General features: G+C 41.3%; 1 protein-coding gene across 1 annotated transcript in view; it reads right to left on the bottom strand.

Moving 5' to 3' along the window:
- The window catches only part of FREM2 (FRAS1 related extracellular matrix 2), a 157583-nt gene that overhangs the window by 50710 nt on the left and 87447 nt on the right, over positions 1–19426 (bottom strand). The window contains exons 5-6 of the mRNA XM_065896045.1: positions 17694–17819; positions 16364–16615 (exon numbers count right to left, since the gene is read on the bottom strand). Of these exons, the coding sequence (XP_065752117.1) occupies positions 16364–16615; positions 17694–17819 (378 nt within the window). The remainder of the gene's footprint in view (positions 1–16363; positions 16616–17693; positions 17820–19426) is intronic.

Here is a 19426-nt window from a genome sequence, read left to right as displayed (position 1 = left end):
CAACAGTAGATTTAAGAAAAACATTTATTACAGAGTGGAAAGTCTCTTCTCTCTTGTTAAAATCTTTAAAACATTTTTTTACCCTTAACAGATTCTGGCGTCTTTACCAACTTGCTGCAGTATTTCTCAGTGGTGTGGATGAGTATCCTCTCTAGGGAACTGAGAAGTTATTGCACTTTCCAAAAAATCATTATCTAAGACTCTGCAAGGTCCTGCAAGCTTTGTGCCTTTCCATTTTCACATCTAACCTCCTCCCAGTTGACAGCCGTCAAGCAAGCCCTGCAGCTCATACTTCACGTGGCGCTTTTCACGCTGTATTCACATGACTCATTTACTCACTCATCTCCCTCATTAGACAGAGACCTCCCCAAAGGCGGAAATCAAGTACTACTGTCATCCATAAACTCCAATGAGAAGTGTGGAGCCTGACATACGAGGTCATAAAATAATGTGTGGAGACATAAGCTAAGACTGATACTGCTTCCCGTCTCTAATCCAAAGTAATCATCACTATGGCTCTAAAGCTCATCTTGTGAAAACACGCCAATTACTATTAAAGCTAGTGCAAGAGTAATATTATGATGTAATAGCTACTTTTACTGAGTGTCTGCCTCTGCAGGTCACATCAGAATCTCTAGAATCTTTGTTATATTACCTATCGTGCTCCCAACACAGACTTATAAGGTCATTATTTTTATCTGCTGTTTACAAAAAAGAAATTGAAACTTAGAGAGATTAAATAATTATCTCAAGGTCACACAGCTCATATATAGTGGAAGCAGGATTCAAGTGTAAGTTTCTAAGACTGCAAAATCTGTGCTTTTTTTATTATGTAGTACTTTCTCTGAAAATGATTAAAAAATGGAAAAATGAGCATTTTAAGAATATTTTTCTTTAAAGAAGTGTAATGAGAGTCTGTAAAGACAGAGACACAATATTCCATGTAAGAGAAAAATTAGAATATGTTATAGATCAGTATTCCTCAGTTGTGAAGGTAAATTTCTTCATTAAAAAAACAAGAGCAGGGCTTCCCTGGTGGCGCAGTGGTTGAGAGTCCGCCTGCCAATGCAGGGGACACGGGTTCGTGCCCCGGTCCGGGAGGATCCCACGTGCCGCGGAGCGGCTGGGCCCGTGAGCCATGGCCGCTGAGCCTGCGCGAGAGGCCGCAGGGGTGAGAGGCCCGCGTACCACAAAAAAAAAAAAAAAAAAAAAAAAGAAAATTAAGATACCACCTTATTCTTAAATTCTCCATTCATTTAAAATTGTTACTGCTCCCCAAATCACCCATCAGAAGGCATGCATGTATATTTTTATTCCTGCGGACTAAAAGTGAATTTCATAAAATTTCGGAGTCTGCAGAGACTTTGACATCGGGGTGATTTATGTGGGAATCCCAGCAGCTGAACGAAGAAAGATTGCGGCCAACATGGTGTCAAACACAACCTGTGTGAGGTCTCAGGAATAAAAAAGCATGTGGTTGACACTCAAAAAATAAATAACCTTGACCACAGACTGTTCAATAACCGACACCTGAAACATGACTGCAGGCGGCGAAGGAAGGGACTCCAAAATAAATAGCCAAAGCTGCTCTACTTCCAGCTGAGGGGATGTGCTCCTTTTTTGCAAGAATCCTCCTTCTCTGTTCTTCCTTCTGAGTATTACTCAGTAGCAGTGGCCGACTCTGCTCCATTGCTTCTTAGCTAGAACCTGAAAAATGGTCCCGGGAGTCTTCCATCCTCTTGCAGTGTGATGGGGAAAAAACACAGGAAACTGTTACAAGCCATGAGTGCAAGTCCCCTTTCAGTCTCTTCTGAAATGCCTGACATTAGGGAAGTCAACCTCTTTGGTTCTTGGATTTCTTTTTTTTTTTTAATTTTTATTGGAGTATGGTTGCTTTACCATGTTGTGTTAGCCTCCCGCTGCACAGCAAAATGAATCAGCCATACACATACAGATATCCCCTCCCTTTGGGACTTCCCTCCTATTCATGCACCCCGATGTTCACAGCAGCACTATTTACAACAGTCAGGACGTGGAAGCAACCTCAATGTCCATCGACAGAGGAATGGTTCTTGGATTCCTGGTCTGCAAATGGACGAAACCCAGTTCAGCTGTGCGAAGTCAGATCACGAAGCTTTCGGGTCTGTGCACCTTCTTCCTGGTCTTCTCGGATTGGTGGTTTTCTCGTGGATGATGATACTAGCTTGCAGCTATTTCTCTCATTCAACATTTTATCTATGCTGTCTTTATTTTTTATTGAAAAGAGTTGCTTCCTCTCAAGGAAAAATAAGAGTTAAAAAACCATTCTTTCTCATAAATGGTTTGCACATTAAAGAGAAACCATAAACCCAGATGATAGAAGGGTAGGCATTATGATTTTCATGTGACTTCTCATATTCAGATAAAATGTACTCAGTAATATACATGGGTCCTAAGAAAACATCGTGTTTAATCCTTTAGATTTGTGTTTTGTTTTCATTTATAGAGGATGAAATCTAATATTTTTAAAAAGTGAAATTAAAAACAATAGAGCCATATAACCTCCTGGGATAAAAGGAGCAGCCCTGAGTTAGGACTGAGTTGTGTGAACTAAGTGGTTAAAAGGTAGCTCAGGGACTTCCCTGGTGGCCCAGTGGTTAAGAATCTGCCTGCCAATGCAGGGGACACGGGTTCGAGCCCTGGTCTGGGAAGATCCCACATGCCGCGGAGCAACTAAGCCCATGTGCCACAACTACTGAGCCTGTGCTCTAAAGTCCGCGAGCCACAATTGCTGAGCCCACGTGCCACAACTACTGAAGCCCGTGTACCTAGAGCCCGTGCTCCGCAACAAGAGAAGCCACCGCAGTGAGAAGCCAGCACACCGCAACAAAGAGTAGCCGCCGCTCGCCGCAACTAGAGAAAAGCCTAGTCTTTATCCTTTTGAATCCTTTGAATGTCTTTATCCTTTTCCCTCTATAATACCACTCTCTCCTGGTTCTTCTCTCATTTCTCTTCCTTCTCCCCTGTTCTTTAATTGTGAGTGTTTTATTTATTTATGAATCTATTTTCTTTTTCCTTCTTTTTTTTTTAACATCTTTATTGAAGTATAATTGCTTTACAATGGTGTGTTAGTTTCTGCTTTATAACAAAGGGAATCAGCTATACATATACATACATCCCCATATCTCCTCCCTCTTGCATCTCCCTCCCACCCTCCCTATCCCACCCCTCTATTTTTTTCTTTTATTTTAAAAAATATTTTGGCTGTGCTACGTGGCATGTGGGATCTTAGTTCCCTGACCAGGGATAGAACCTGCGCCCCCTGCATTGGAAGCACAGAGTCTTAACCACTGGACCACCAGGGAAGTCCCCATGGGTGTTTTCTTCTAAAAGACAAAATAAGAAGGTGGCCATTACCTGCACATAGTAAGTGCCCAGTTGGGGTAAGCTGTTATTATTATTATTATTATTATTTTGCGGTACGCGGGCCTCTCATCGTTGTGACCTCTCCCGTCGCGGAGCACAGGCTCCGGACGCGCAGGACCGGGGCACGAACCCGCGTCCCCTGCATCGGCAGGCGGACTCTCAACCACTGCGCCACCAGGGAAGCCCTGTTATTATTATCAGCAGCTGCATTTGGGGACCTTCATATGAGTTAGCCAGGTGAAATATGAGAAGATGGAGTGGGGGGACTTTCCAAGCAGAAAGGGCGGCATGAAGCTAGAGCAGACAATGAACGGACAGCCTCACGTATTTGGGGACTGCAGAGAATTTGGAGTGGTTGGTATGCTACTCCGGATGAGGAGATGGGGGGGAATGGGGAAAACAGAAGGCAATTATCCACGTCATGTGTGGTACGCTATGGCGCTGGAACCTCGTCACAGAAGTTATCACATGAGAGGTGGGCTCAGTTTTAAGAAGGGGGCTGATGTGATAAAATATGCATTTAAAAGGTCTGGAGGATGGATGCATGTTGGGTGGGGTGGGCAAACTGGAAGCAGAGAAACTAGTTAGCAACTGCAGAAATCTAGGCCAGGTATGAGGCTGGCTTGCACGATGTGGTAGCAGTTCAGATGGGCGAAGATAGTAAGCATACAACATTCAGAGATATAAAGGAGACAGAGTCAAGGATTTGGGGTAGGGAGTGGGAGACAGGAGTCTAGTCATGGGAGAACTAGTCACCAAGATTAAGAATACAGGAGGAGGGCTTCCTTGATGGCACGGTGGTTAAGAATCTGCCTGCCAGTGCAGGGGACACGGGTCCGAGAAGACCCCACATGCCGCGGAGCAACTAAGCCCGTGCGCCGCAACTACTGAGCCTGCGCTCTAGAGCCCGCGAGCCACAACTACTGAAGGCCGCGTACCTAGAGCCCGTGCTCTGCAACAAGAGAAGCCACCGCGATGAGAATCCCGCGCACCACAACAAAGAGTAGGCCCCGCTCACCGCAACTGGAGAAAGCCCGCGCACAGCAACCAAGACCCAACACAGCCAAAAATAAAAAGAAGAAGAAGAAAAAAAAGAATACAGGAGGAAAACCAGGTTAGAGCAAGGACTACTGCTGCTCTTTATTTTTTTCTTTGATTTGCTTTGATTTCTTTCAGAAGCTAAGGCACTAGGGCCATGGTTACTTGTATGCCTATATTACTTTCACTGTTTCAAAAGAAAAAGAAGAAAAGAAATGAATTCCATACATAACTTAATTATTGGGTCTCCCATAATTATAACACAAGGGTTTAATGGAGTTTCCCTATTCACAGAAATGTCACGGGATATCATGTTTTGAACGAGGTAATGAAGTTGTCCTCAGAGAATTAATCAAACATCTCCTGCTAACAGTTTATTTGTCCTCTCAGTATCCTGAAGTAGGTTAGTACACAGGGCTATTAAGATGTACCGACCAGTGGTTGAGAGTCCACCTGCCGATGCAGGGGACGCAGGTTCGTGCCCCAGTCCGGGAAGATCCCACATGCCGCGGAGCGGCTGGGCCCGTGAGCCATGGCCGCTGAGCCTGCGCGTCCGGAGCCTGTGCTCCGCAACGGGAGAGGTCACAACAGTGAGAGGCCCGCGTACCGCAAAAAAAAAAAAAAAAAAAAAAAGATGTACTGACATTTTAAAAAACTTCAAAATATGTATTCTGGACCAATGTCAGTTAAGACGTGCAAGCTTGATTCACTGGGAGGATAACAATCCCCTGGAAAGTGGGTATAAATCTCTGTACTTCTTTCAACCGTGTTGTGTAGTGTAGACAGTATTTTACCAGTTTACTGAGCTGCAGACCATGCACCACAGATTCACAAGTGTAAAAGCAGCATCTGTACTATTTATAATTTTATTTTGTACTTAGAGGATCACCTTGCAGCGCTGAGATTGTGAAGGACCCTATGGGTTTGGCTTTTTAAAGCTTTCCCTGGCAGTGAGTGTGGTCCTGAAAATTATCCCTTTGAAGAAGTGTGATTCTTGAACAACAACAAAAAGAAGAATGAGCTTCTTGTTGGCATTTTGACCAGAATTTCAGCTTTGTGGCATCCTTCCTGAGACAGTGAAACAGATTGTTTGTGAAACACCCTCAGGGAAATTGAAGCTGAGATACATTTCAGCCCTATGAAGTGTAAAGAGAAAGCTATTTCTCTCTTACAATGTCAATATTCTGACTTTCCTGACTCTTTTATTATTAAGCGCTGGCTAATAAAGTTCTACCAACCATTTAATTTCTTTTCCCAGGACTGTGTTTAACTCAGTGATTGCTGTCACAGCCCGAGGGGACATGTGACAATGCACATCAATTTCTGGGCTGCCAAATGCCGTGACTCAGTCTTTTTGATTCTTTGTGTGGCTTTCCCAGAACCTCTGGTCCCACTGGATGCCCCTTTGAAAGCACCCATTGCACGTGGAGCCTGGTTTGATCAGCTGCCATTTTTGTATCTGTTTGCCTATTTCCTTGCTGGAATCCTCTATGGATTGGGCCTGTCTTGTTCATCACAGTGTCCTTGGTGGCTTGGGGGATGCCCACTACTCAGAAGGGGGGCTACTAGGTGCTATACAGTGCTGACGTATATACATAAGGAGTGAGGGCAGGACAAATCCTTCATCTCTTTTCCCCTGGCACAGCATCTGGTGCATTAGAGATGCTCAGCAAACATTTTAAATAAATAAATGTCTGAATATACATTATTTCAATTGTCTGTCTCACTACGGCAGAATGAAGACCTGTGTCCTTTTTTTTTTTTTTTTGCGGTACGCGGGCCTCTCACTGTTGTGGCCTCTCCCGCTGCGGAGCACAGGCTCCGGACGCGCAGGCTCAGTGGCCATGGCTCACGGGCCCAGCCGCTCCGCGGCACGTGGGATCTTCCCGGACCGGGGCACGAACCCGTGTCCCCTGCATCGGCAGGCGGACTCTCAACCACTGTGCCACCAGGGCAGCCCAACCTGTGTCTTAGAGAAAGGATGCAGCGATGCTTTATGTCTCTAGAAGTGTGAAGGGAAAGTTTTACCCCTAATTTTAAGTGCTTCAAATTGTTTCAAATGGCCTAAAGAAAAGAGGTGGTTTTAGTTTTAGCTACCTCTTATAATCCTAACATAGATTATTATTGTGATTATCTGTAGCATGAAGTAGTCCACTGGTTTTATCAAATGATATTACCCGTATACTTCACAGGGTAATCTTGTATCTCTTGAGGTCAGTAGCAAGTTTCTTGATGTCTATTAAAAGAAGATTTAAGGCCAATGACAAAAAAAAAAAAAGGTATGTATATGACTTGTAAACTAGGAATATAGGGAGAGAAAAAGAGATTCAAATGTCTGCTTCAGTAAGAAAGAACGAAGACCTGCTTCTTAGGGAGATCATAAACCCTATCAGCCTCCCGTGAAAGGTAACATCTACCTGTGCAGAGCACGTAAGATATACAGAGAACAGGGACGCCCATTCAAGGTCTCTAATTCGAGAAGAACTATTTCCGGTTGGTGACAAGTTTCTCAGGGAAGCAAACTAACAAGTTTCACATTTCTACAGTGACCAACGGACATACCAACAGTGTCAGAAAATAGTACCTACATTCCAAAATGTTTTTCTTAATTTTTCATTCTAATACAATAAAAGGAGATGCTGTTGTCTATTTAGTAATGGATTTTTATGAAGTGTATGTTCTCAACAACAGACCATCAGTACGTAGTGCATTGCCTGGGCTCACTAAATAAATACACAGACCTCTGTGATTTCACTGTAGTATTTCACAGACTTTTGCCTCTCTTTACATCACGGAGCATGCAGGTCAAGACCGTAAGTGTTCTGCTTTCAGCCAAGTCGTAGTTTTGGTTTATCGGCATTTACTCTGTGCTTTATAATTTCAACAAAAGAATACACTAGACCTCTGTTGCTGGTGAAGAATTTGGAATTTCCGATGCTACTGATAACATTTACTAAGTGATCTTTTCTAATTATTCAGTCTCTTATGAATTTTATTGTTTTTGATTATAATATCTCTTTTAATAATTTTAAGCTTACAAACTCTGAAGTCTAGTATCTGAGAAGTTGCTTCCCAGATTTATGTGATTTTTAGCACTAACATGGAATTCAGCTGTGACTGAGACCTTGCGGTTCCTATAACATGTGTAGTGATCTGCTTCCAGGGTTTGAGTGATAATACGTCAGCAATATTTATCCACACCCTCCTGTGTGGAAAAGATGGGAATCAGGCAGATAGTGTTACCACGAAGAAGACAAAACAAACACAAGACAGCATTTATCCATGAGGACTTGACAAGACAGCCCAAACCCAGTCCTTCAGAAGGGAAACCCTTCCACTGGACAACTTGCTAAATGATGTGGAAAAGCAATGCTTTTCCTTGTGCAGGTGAACTACCAGACTCCATCACATGTTCTCTTAATGATGCTGGAGGAGTTATAATTGGTAAAAAGTGAACCAAAATAATTCATGTATAAGTTAGCCTTACGTCTATAACTGCTAACATTTTAAGTATTCTAGGGTCCTCAAGTCTGCACGCACGGAAAAGGATACAGTTTGTTTCATTTCTATTAGCAAGCCTCATGCTATTTTTGAGTATCACAGTGTAGAATATACAGTGTAGAATATCTATTAAATATACCTGCTGCCAGTACAGTATGAAGTGGGCCCCACAGCAGTTGGCGCCATGGACTCTGTGGTCAGCCTGGCTAAATGCTTCTCAACTGTCTGACCTTGAGCAGGTTACCTAACCGCTCAAAGACAATAGAACTGAGGCATAACACAACCAGGCTCATAGTCTGTGTGTTAAATGAAATCATTCAAGTAAGAGGCTTAGCACACCTGTTATTGTTATCACATATAATAGTTATAATATAATAGTTATAGTTACAATAACTATATATTATACTTATCATTACATGACATATGTGATATCTATGGAGCCCTGAAACATAGAGACATGAGTTAGTTTAATACTGCAAACAGTATGATCCTATTCAATAGTGTAACCTTAATATCTTAGAACTACCCTAGCAGACAACATATCTGCAAGTTTACATTCCATGGATCTGAGAGCTTATTTCTGGGTGAACTGTCCCTATGTCCTGGCACAGCTCCCTGTGCTCACTTTCTGGTGAGCCGTAAGGTCATTCTTCAATGTAAGTTATACAAAACGGTGAGCTGTTCTCACAAAGAACTCTGGAGCCTTTGCCTTTTCTGGTAACAGCGGTGAATGTTTCCATGCGACTGGTAGCAGAGATTCAAGTGGCTGCCTGCCAAGCTCGTGTGTGTGCAGAGAACAAAGCTCTGAACGCCTTTCCTGCTGTGAGCCGTATACTGCACCAACAGCTTCAAAAAGATCAGCTCCCAACAGCATAGCAGCAAGTTCCTTTAGAGCCGGTGACCATAACAGGTACCCCGCTGCTAATGAACCCGCTCCAGCAGCCTCGGACCCCTGCTTACTTGCCTTTATTTTAATTTGTGTCCCTGTACCCAAGCCCCACGTGGAGCTGTTTCCTATTAACAGCTGGCCTGCTGGGCTCTCAGTTCAGCCAGGTCCAGAATTAAGAAGAGAGGACTGGGGGTTGGGACCCTGTGGGTCCTCCCAAGGCCAAGCCTGGGAAGTCTCCCTTCTCTCTCCCCTCCAATTCGTATTCAGCGAATGACTCACTCATTCACATTCACCAATGCTCTTTTTCTTCCTGCCCTCTCCCCTTCACGAGTTTGTTAAAAATGAATTAATCCTGTAATTTCGAAAGCCCTCTCCTGAAACCATTACAATTAAAAAAAAATGATGTGAAGTGACTCAGATACATATTTTTAAATTTCCCTCCTTACATGAGGTCCAAGTCTTAGCAGGTTTTATTCTCAGCGGTAGGTTGTTTCCTTTCCAGTCCCAATGTCCTCACCCTACAGGTCCACTTCCCTTTTTGGTTCCTATTCTGCTCACTTACACTGCTATTGAATTAATAACCTCCAAACAACACTCTGATTATTGCACTCTTTTTTTTTTTTTTTTTTGCGGTACGCGGGTCTCTCACTGTTGTGGCCTCTCCCGTTGAGGAGCAGGATGCACAGGCTCAGCGGCCGTGGCTCACGGGCCCAGCCGCTCCGCGGCATGTGGGATCTTCCCGGACCGGGGCACGAACCCGCGTCCCCTGCATCGGCAGGCGGACTCTCAACCACTGCGCCACCAGGGAAGCCCTACTGCGCTCTTTTGTCCAGAAACTTTTGGGTGCTCCCTACGAAGTCAAGTCAGAACTTCTTATCTCATTCAATGGCATCCACAGTGTAATTCCAACCCATTTTTCCAGAGTCAACTGCCAATGCCTCCCACCCTTTCTTTAGTTGAGCTAGGTTTTAAAGTGCTCTCATACAGATGCTACTTGGTCCTCATGAAGATTCTGTATAATAAGAAATTCAGGTGATAATGTACTCAAATGAGGAAAACAGGTACAAGTAGACAAGTGGATTGGTGAAGATTCCTTGACTAGAAAGCAGCAAAAATGCATCCACAGCCCAGATCTCCTAACACCTAATCCTGGAAGCTGGGCAATGAGCCTCTCTCAGAAAAGGCAATGTGGCCAAGTTGGACTGCCCTCTGCTCCCACGTCTTTCTCTCCCTCCTGCTTTCACGCATGCGATCTTGGAATACTTTGCCTTATTCTCCATTCACCTGAATCCTTTCCATCTGTTAAAGCCTTTATCTGTTCTTCCTCTTGACTCACAGAGTGATCGTACCATTGCTTTTAATCACACTGCTTTCTTCTGTCTGCTTTGTGGTGTTTCAAATTATTACCGAAATAAATTATTCTCCTTTAACCTTTTACGTACTTAGGTGTTTTTTTCTCCCAAATAGATTTTAAGCTCTCTGAGATCCCGGCCTATGCCTTAAGTGTCTTTATAGTCCCCACCTGTTACACTTAGTAAGGGCACAATAAATATTTGCTCTGTGTGTGGTATGTGAGATTAAATATTTTTTAAATGCAAGACATTTCATATGTTTTCCTTTATCTTATGCTCGTTTTCAAAGGGTGTAATATCTACATCATTCAACTAGTATTCTTCCAATGTGGAAAAATGGATATAATCTTTATTATTCAGCGAATTCTTGCAATGCCTCCCCACAGACCAGACACTCATTAAACATCCATTAGCTTTCCCTGAATCCTTGGCATTATCAACTACATTAAATAGTCTGTTGAGGGCTTCATTGCATTCATATTCTGAGCAGTCAGAAACTCATTTTTCCATTTCTTGATTTTTTAATATTTTTCTAACCCAAGCATACCAAATGCAGAATGTATCTTTGTTTTGTCAAGTTGTTAGTTTAACTGAGTTTGGCCATTCCTTACAAAGACTGGCCTGGAGTTTCTTAATTGGAGTTTACACAAATGCAAATAATAGTATTCAAGAATAAAAAGGATGGTGACCAAGCCTTTCAGCTCAGTCCAATGCATAAAACCTATTTCACCCACACACCATACCATGATGTATTTTTCTGGCACTAGGAATGCTTTCTTCTCTATGGTACTCCTGCTGCTGAGAAAGCTTTTCTGATGTCTGGAAGCTTTGGAATGGCACTGAACTGAGCTACATCTACTATAGGGCTCACCATGCTATGCTACCTTTTACATGTCTCTGGTTTATACCTACCAGCACGGTAATTTTTCTAGGGGGGGGTCGAGGAAGGCAGCCACTTTAGTGAAAACCCCTGCGGGTGGGCACACAAAAGCTGAAAATGGGTTCAGCTTAAGTGTTCCTTAATTAACTACCAAAGACCGACAGCAAAGATTAGTGAAATACTGTTAGCACTGACTTGCTACTCTTCCTAAGGAACACATGCTGTAGTATTAAATTGTAACCTTTACGGAAGTACTGAGGACTGAAGGCACTGACGTTCAGGATATCTGCACAAAGTGAGAGCACTGTTCTTGTGTCAGCATGTCGTTCACGTGTGAGTCTCTTCCAAACACAGTGAAGAGTTTAGCGGTTTCTTAAAGATGTAATACAGATTTAGTCAGGACATATTTCTGTCCTTCGAGCCCCTGCTCTACTCTCATATAATTAAAGAGTACAGAGAAAACCTTTGGTCCCAGTTGAGATTTTCAAACATCTGCGCCTAAGAAAAGTGACTTTCCGTCCAGGTGTTGGTCCTTCACTCTGCAGCCACAGAAATGGTATCCTATAAGTTCACTGAGGAATAATCTAGCTTTGGAGAATCAATTCCTTTTTTAAAAATTCAGATTGCTTTGAGTTACAAAGTTATAAAGGATGTGTTTCCTTTTAGTCCGGGAACATTTGGTCGGTGGACTCGTCATCTGGTATGCCCATTACCACAGAAACGGAGACAGCAATCAGAGCAAAAGGGGTTGGAAAGTCATGCAGGATATTTCACTCAGATTGTGTAGCAGGCTTAAGTATTTTCCCTGCTCCAATTACATAAAATTTTAGGGATTGAGCAATTGGCCACCTTCAGAAACAACACCCCTCCCTTGACCAATGTTGACCTATATTTGGATTATCCTTTTCTAGATTCTATGACAATCGTATCCCTTCAGTTATGTCATTAGGTATGACGTATTTTAATCCCTTTGATGAATTTCAGGATTCATTATAGCCTAGTGGAGAAGCAAATCAAATCTTAAATAGACCTCAATTTAGGACATATATCCAACACTTTGCATCTGTGTGACATGAAGCAATTTTCTTAGCCTATGTAAGTCTAATTTTTCCATCAATCAAATGGAGAAGATACCTTATTTTGAGATTTAACTGGATAGATAATTCATGTAAAGTCCTTTGTACGTAGTAAGTGTTCAAACGTGACAACTGTTAGCAACTGTATTATTGCACCTGAATGAAATTTGACTTTCTCCCCATTAACCCGGGCATTCTTTCTTCCCATGATGAACTGGTGAAAGTCTGCATAGACAGTACTTTATGTGTAGCAGTATTGTTTTCGCTTATAAACTATGTACATCGTAAGATTTCAACTTCTAAAACGAAAAAATATAGGAAAAATTAGTAAAATATAGGTAATACAGGTAAACTCTTCATTTTACTCCTGGAAACTGAGGTTCAGAGACATTAATAAAAGTTGACCCCAAAGCTCATAAGATATGAAGTATTCCAACAAAGATGATCACAAAGCAAATTTCTCTAAAATAAGCTTTAGGTTTATCTTTCCTATTTTTAAAAAACAAGTGAAATAGTTGCATGTTGAAAAAAAATCCCCCAAAGCTTGGAATAGCAAGAGGAATTAAGATAATGTCCTGGCTTGCTGCATGTTAGACATTACAGATTAAAAATGTTTGACAGCACTTAGACACTGAAACATGTTTGATCCTTAGATTCTTTTTAGCACTTTCTTTGCTGGATTGTCACACCCTTACATTAACTACCTTTCTCTTCACTCTTTCCCATCTCTGCTTAACAGTCGTGAAATGTGCTCCTTTTAAAAAAATATGAAAATCAAGTAAAATCTGTCCATGTCATAAGTCATATGAGGGCCATTTTTGCATGGCCTCTGAAGCCATCTTATCCTCTTGTATAAGCCATCTTGTATGACTTTTATTATTATCAATAGAGATAACATGTAATTTAATGTCTCTAGTGCATAACTCTGTCCTAATCTCCAGACCTATATCTCCATTTGCCTACTCCATATCCAGCACTTTGAAGTCATGCAGCCTTTTCAAACTAACACGCCCTAAATGAACTCATTGTTTTTGTCCCTACACCAGTTCTACTCCTGTTTTGTCTGTCTCAGTGAATTGCACCACGCTTAGCCCAACTGCCCTGCTGGAAACGAAGATACCATTCTTTGGACTTTCCTGTCCTCTAGCCTTTCACGTCCAGTCAATTCCCACGTCATGGCCATGCTCCCTGGTCTCTTCATCCTCATACAACCACCCTGTTCAAGCCGCCATCACCTAGCACCCATATTTCTCCAACAGCCTTCAGAGCAGTTCAATCTAGTCTCTGTATTTTAGCCACGACAGAGTAATATCTCAAAAACGCAAATCTGATTTTGTCACTCTCCTTATAACCTGTCAGAGTTTCTGATTTCTATTTCAATAATAAAACACAACTTCTTTACATGGCTACCCAATCCTATCAGATTAACTCCTTGCCCAGCCAAATTCTTCTTTGTTATTCACTCCTTTGAGCTGTAGATTTGTGCTATATCCGAGCTTTCAGTTCCCTGAAAGCATCACACGCGTTCAGCCTTTGCACTTGTGAACACACTTCCCTTCTCTCTTTGCCGGGTTACTCTGATATTGTCCTCAAATTTCAGCTAAGAAATCATGTTTTCAAAGAAGCTCTTCCTGAAAGAGAAAGATGCTCCTTCCTCCGCAGAGCACTTATTACATTTATTTTATGCTTGCCTGTTCACTTATCTGTGTACCCCCCCGAGTCTGAAAAGTCCATGAGTTCAGAGCTCGTGTCCCCTTGTTGCTACTGTACTAATATGTGAGTACAGAGGTGCTTCACTCATATTTTTAATGAATAGATGTATGAATGAGTGAATTTTTGATTCTTAAAAACTATGTGCTGAAGAAAGGAACAAATATTTACTAAACTGCAATGTGACACTATCCAGAGATTCCATCTCTTGATTTACTCCACTAGGGGATCTTTAAAGTGGCAAGTTCCTTCTTCCAAAGCTAAATTTGTGCTGTACTTTATTAAGTTAAAATTTTACGTTGTGAATTTATTTAAAGTAGAGGATACCACTGTATCTGCTTATAGTTAATCGTGTACTTTCTGGTGAAGTTTTATGTTTGTGAGTCTGTTCAGTGTACCTTTGCCTTGTTCCCTTCATTACAGTGAAAGCTCTCTGAGGGTAGGGATTATTTATTTGCTTTGTTTTATTTTATCCTTAGAAAACTTGTGGTGCTTCCCACAAGGTAAGACGTTAGTGGGACCTGAGTGATTAAAAAATAAAATTAAAAGTTAGAAGTGGAAGGGAAAGGACAAATGGGAGAAAACAGAGAGGTATACACAGGACTTCTGCTCTATTAAACGGGGGCTGGGTGATTGCTGGTAACATTCCTGACAAACTCCTGGTCCAGTGTTTGCATGGTACTCTAATGCCTTAAAATCAAAGCCTGTGGCATCCAAATTCCCCAGTCCTCTTCTGGGGTGAAAAGCTTCTAAGAGCTTTGGCTACCCCACTCCTAATACCCCTTTAGCTGTCTACACCAGGGAACTGTAATGCTCAAATGAAACACTGATGCTAATAAAACATTTAACAAACATTATGTAGTAGTAGATACTGTACCTATGGTTCCACAAACTTGTCACCACTAGGCACTTGTTCTAGAGGCAGAGTGACAGTATGGAAAGGTCATATATGGGGCTCCGATAATACTAACTTTGCCACATACTGGCTTTGTATATTCAAGTCAATCACTTGGCCTCTCTCAGCCTTGCCATATGTAAAAATATGACATCACCCTTTACTCTTGAAAAGATCTAGCAATGTACAAGTGAAAATGCCTGGCACTTAATAAATAATAGTTTCTTTCTGAACCTTTATTTTTTTCCCATGTGCATCTTGTAACAATCCATATGGAAAAAATTTTTTGCAAACTGAACCAATCACTAAATGTATTTTCTATTTTAAAATTAAAGCTCTATATCTTTCTATCTATATTAATAAAAACAGAGATATCTAGATAGCAGATAGGTGTTCAGGGTGGGCTATTAATTATGTTCTGGCTGACATTCAAAATATTGGCTTCTTCTCTGAGATCAACTGAATTTAAAATAAAATTTCTGTATATTTAAATACAAAATAGAATTTCCTATTAAACTAGTCAACTAAAGCTACCGGACATTATCTAAGTTTAAGGTAGAAGTAAGACTTTCTTCAAATCCTTCTTGATAAAATCATTTCTAATTTTCATTACTTCTCAGTAAAAAACAGACATTATTATATATTTCACAGGATTGTTCGGAGCATAACGTACAAAGGACCCAGCACTGGGCTTGGAACAGAGTATAAGCTCACAAGACACGTTAAAGCCTTTTTAACTTAACTATCACAATCATCAAAGCACTTCCCGGGTAGGTAATTTTTAACTTCCTGAGTTTTCAGATTATTTCGAATGACAGTCTTCTGACTCTCCTCCAGTTTGTGAACCAAAAGATTCATCCGCCGAGTTTGCTCCTCTTTTTATCTACCATGAGGAAAATTCAAGATGGACAGAAAAATATTCAAGTCCTGGGGTCCTATCTCTCAGTTTACCGCTCTCACTTTCATTACAAGATGACTCACAGTCTTTCCTCTTGTTCTCTTTTCTCACAAGAAAGCACAAACTGTTTTTTTGAACTGTGATGATTAAGACCCTTTTGCTCCTTTTTCTGCTCAGAAAGAGGGATTATTTTATGGGAATTAGGTTTCCCTCAGGAAGAGTAGTCTAGGATAAACCCTCTCCCTTTTGGGAAGCCTGTTGGACTCAATTTTCCATATATTACCTTCCTCGGTCATTTAATAGCCTCCTCTGATGGGTTTCTTTGTTAAACGAGTTCAAACACGGAGATTAAAGTTACAAAAGCTTTTGCAATCAAAGCAAAACAAACAAACAAAAAGATAAATTGTCTATTAAAATTGCTTCAATTCTTCACCAGGAAATTTTTAAAGTTTAATCACCTAATGATAAATGGTGTTGTAAAAGAAACTGTACACAGGTGAAAACACATAGGTGTGACTTTGCTCTTTGAAAACACTAAATCATGAAAGACAAACTGATTGATGCAGCCAACTTAGAATCTTAATCGCACTATAAAATCAAGCATAAGATAAATGTGCATGTGAAAATTCTTTTGCACTCTCGTCTTTCTGTTTAGAAGGTTGTGCCTGACGTTGGTGCGCCTGGTAGGAGGAATAAGTTTTGGGTAAATTAGTACTTACCATCGTCTTTGTCAGGGACGATTGTAACCTGAGCCCCTGGGAACTCTGATCCAATTCTCCCACCCATCGGCATGCTCAGGAGAACGTGGAATGTTTCCTTCTCCTCATACAAGGAGTCGTCAATTATAACGACCCGGCACATTTTTTCCCGCTCGTCTTTGTCAAAGCGGATAACACTGGTGTGGTCCTCGGGCCGGGATATGTAATCAGAATAGGACAGCACTGATGTTGGCACAGTTCCTCTTGCCGTTCCTGGAAACAGAGAGAATCCGAAAGGGGTTTATGTAGAACATACTACAAGGGTACCTCCAGAAACGATTCTTTTCATATGCAGCATTTTCATGGTCCATCATATCTATGAACACCCCTGGAAACTGCAGTAACTCCTCCATACTGTGCTAGCATCATAGGTCACCTTTATAATGGTCTCCAACATCTGACAAATAGTACATTTCAAGGGTTTTCTCCTCTGCTTCCTGCCAGTGGTCTTTTAAAACAACACAATAATACAGAATAGTAGTTTAGCATTTAAATGCTTACTGTGTGCAGGCAAAGTGCCAAGCGCTCTACATGCATTGCTTCCGTAATCCTCTTAACCACCCTACTGGGCTTTACACGTTTGGTAACTGAGGTTTACAGAAGTCCAACCGCTTGTTCTGGGACCCAGAGCTCAAGTTTGATCCTGAAATTTGCATTTTGACCGCGATTCTTTACTGCCTTTCAACTCACATACGTTAATGAAAATTTTAATGGAAGTCTGCAGTGTCAACTGCATTTATGACCTTTTCTTTTACATTCTTAGAAAAGTCTACCTGTTTCCTAGAAAGGCATTCAGTATATTAATGAGTATTATGTATTAACTTTAATTTTGTACTGCATAAAATCACCTTTTGGAGGGAGCCTACTCAATGAGCAAAACAAATGTTTTGAAATTTGGTCGCTACGAGTTTCAGACCAGTTTGAAATTAGTTTCTTTTCCTTGGGTATGCATTTCTTTGCCTCTTTTGTTGTTGTTGTTTTTAACAATAACCCCCTTCTACTTGAGCAGGCTTGAGCGGGAGAGGGGAGCTTCAACTTCTTACAACCCCAAAGGCCTTGAGTATTAAAGCAACCAAATGAATCAGAAATGTTTCCAATAAGCAGCAGAGTCCTTCCAGATCCTCAAAGGTGCCACAGTGAAGGAAGACGTCCGCCTGGAAACTTTTTTCCTATTTGAAAACTGGACTAGTAAAGTATAACCTTCGTGGTATAATGTTATGCCTCCAGCATGTTAAAGAGGCTTATTTATATCTTCGCGGGGACATTTTAGTTCACTCGCAAATCGAGCTACCTTGCCGCGTGTAACAGATCACCATCAACTCCCGGCTCACATCTCCACTTCTCCTGATGGGAATGAGAAGTTCACCAATGTCCTCCTCGATGGAGTATTCAGACTGGGGGATGAACACAGTTGATTCTAAGGAGAAAACACAATTGTTTTTGTCTGAGCGTCTTACATATGACATAATCCTGTGCAAATTAATTGCTCTCATGATTGATCATTTCCCCTGGCATATTCTTTTAGAATAGCGCAGTGTGAGGGGAAGGAGGGAAGACAGGGGAGAAGAAGCAGGTATAGAGTGTGTAGGCTCCGGGCTAGTGAATTCTTAACCTAGAAATAAGACCCAGCATTGCTTTTATCTCCAGTAATTGCTTTTTTTTTTTTTCTCAATTAATAAGTGCTGCTGACACACTTCCTTTAAATCCAACTTTGTTCTCTCGGGAAAGATCTCCACCTTCTGTTGGAGTAGTTGACTTTTAGACTTAGAAGAGGCCTCAGAAGTCATCTTGTCTCACCGCTTACTTTGATGAGGAAACATGGACCCACAGAGTTGAAATTATTTGTCAAGGACTCTTACTGGTCGAGTCAGGATTACAACTCAGATCTTGTAATGTCCACTCTATTATTATTATTTTTTTTTACCCCAAACGTGTTCCTTTTGAATGATTAATGATTAAAAGTACATACAATGGATTATTACTCAGCCATAAAAAGAAACGAAATTGAGTTATCTGTAGTGAGGTGGATGGACCTAGAGACTGTCATACAGAGTGAAGTAAGTCAGAAAAAGAAAAACAAATACCATATGCTAACGCATACATATGGAATCTAAAAAAAAAATGGTTCTGATGAACCTAAGGGCAGGACAGGAATAAAGACACAGACGTAGAGAATGGACTTGAGGACACAGGGAGGGGGAAGGGTAAGCTGGGACAAAGTGAGAGAGTGGCATGGACATATATACACCACCAAATGTAAGGTAGATAGCTAGTGGGAAGCAGCCGCATAGCACAGGGAGATCAGCTCGGTGCTTTGTGTCCACCTGGAGGCGTGGGATAGGGAGGGTGGGAGGGAGGGAGACGCAAGAGTGAGGGGATATGGGGATATATGTATATGTATAACTGATTCACTTTGTTATACAGCAGGAACTAACACACCTTTGTAAAACAATTATACTCCAATAAAGATGTTAAAAAATAAATAAATAAAATTAAAAAATAAAAGTATAATAATGCATTGTTTGACACGGTGTTTTTGTCTGTTTATTGTGTTTTAAACAGCAGTCCCTTTAGAATTTAGAAATCTATGTATCACTGTAAGGGACACATCTGTGGTTTCCCTCCTCCTCTAGAGGAGTGACAATAGCACAGAGTATACATTATACTTATATAATACTATGAGTCTCACTGATTCATTTTTAAGGTAGCGCAAAGGTACACGAAATAATAAAAATGGCATAATTAAATTGTTGGAAATCGTGGTTCAATGCAAAACTACATTTAGTTCAAGAGAACGTTTAGTTCAACAGTTTGACATGATAACCCTCAAATAGATACTTTGGAAGTTGCCTGGGAGTCTGCTTCACTGAAAGTCCCACACACACACGGAAAATGCTTCATGATTATTTTTACAACAGTAAGCCACACTGCTTTGGATGATTATAAAAGACGCTGGAATAGTGGACGCTGGCCGTCAAGGTCCACGTTCCACCCCTCTCCACCCTGCCCTGTGCTCCAGGGGCT

This window comes from Phocoena phocoena, chromosome 18 (assembly GCF_963924675.1).
Source record: "Phocoena phocoena chromosome 18, mPhoPho1.1, whole genome shotgun sequence".
NCBI classification, from domain to species: domain Eukaryota; kingdom Metazoa; phylum Chordata; class Mammalia; order Artiodactyla; family Phocoenidae; genus Phocoena; species Phocoena phocoena.
This window is presented reverse-complemented; position numbering and strand designations above follow the sequence as displayed.